Genomic DNA, 718 nt, shown 5'->3' on the forward strand with positions numbered 1-718 from the left:
TCGTCTCCGGGGGCCGCCGCGCGCGGGCGGCTGGAGGCGGTGGAGTCCGTCAGTGAGTGTCGGGCTGGGTCGGGGACTTCGCTAGTTTCTAACGGGAAGCGCCGGTCCCCAGGACGCCTTCACCTTGACGGCTCCTGGGGCGAGCTCCGCGCGAGGCATGCCGGGATTTGTAGTCCACTACTCCTCTCGGGAAGGAAGGAGAGACTATTGCGGTGGCCATGCGTCCAGGGGCGCTCACCCTCGGGACGGTCACACCTGCTCAGCCGCAGTCGGGAAGCGGGGGCCCTGCAGGCTGCCCAGCGTGTGCCCGGTGGAGCGTCCGGAGCAGGGAGCGCGGGGGGTGTGATGCCTGGTTGATGGCGGTCGCTAGATTTTAATCAGAGACATCTTGTGGCCAGCTTTAAATTCTGAAAAAAGTCACTGGCGGCGGGGTGGAAAGTTCGTTCTCTAAGGCTCTAAGGCACCAGAGTAGAGGGGATGCACCCAGAGTGCTGTAGGGCAAGAAGAGAGCCCAAAGTGGATGCTTGGTCAACACTGAGATTTAAGAGCTTGGGCAAAACCCGTGAGGCAGCCTACGAGCAGCGCTGGGAGTCCGAGGCTGGGTTCCTGCCAAGGAGTTTGCAGGGCGGAGGGACTGCGACCAGCAGGACGGAGCGCAATGCCTCGCGTGCTTCCAGGTGGCCGCTGCACTCTAGCAAGAGGCGGTTCAGGAGTAGGG

General features: G+C 63.2%; 1 protein-coding gene across 1 annotated transcript in view; it reads left to right on the forward strand.

Annotated features, from left to right (window-relative positions):
- Positions 1–11: 11 nt before the first annotated feature.
- Positions 12–718, forward strand: part of NDUFB2 (NADH:ubiquinone oxidoreductase subunit B2) — a gene marked incomplete at its 5' end in the record, with an annotated part of 10,583 nt that continues 9,876 nt past the window's right edge. The window contains 1 exon segment of the mRNA XM_027770521.1: positions 12–52. Within this exon segment, the coding sequence (XP_027626322.1) occupies positions 12–52 (41 nt within the window).

This window comes from Tupaia chinensis, unplaced genomic scaffold (genome assembly GCF_000334495.1).
Source record: "Tupaia chinensis unplaced genomic scaffold, TupChi_1.0 Scaffold000140_1, whole genome shotgun sequence".
Lineage (NCBI taxonomy): Eukaryota > Metazoa > Chordata > Mammalia > Scandentia > Tupaiidae > Tupaia > Tupaia belangeri.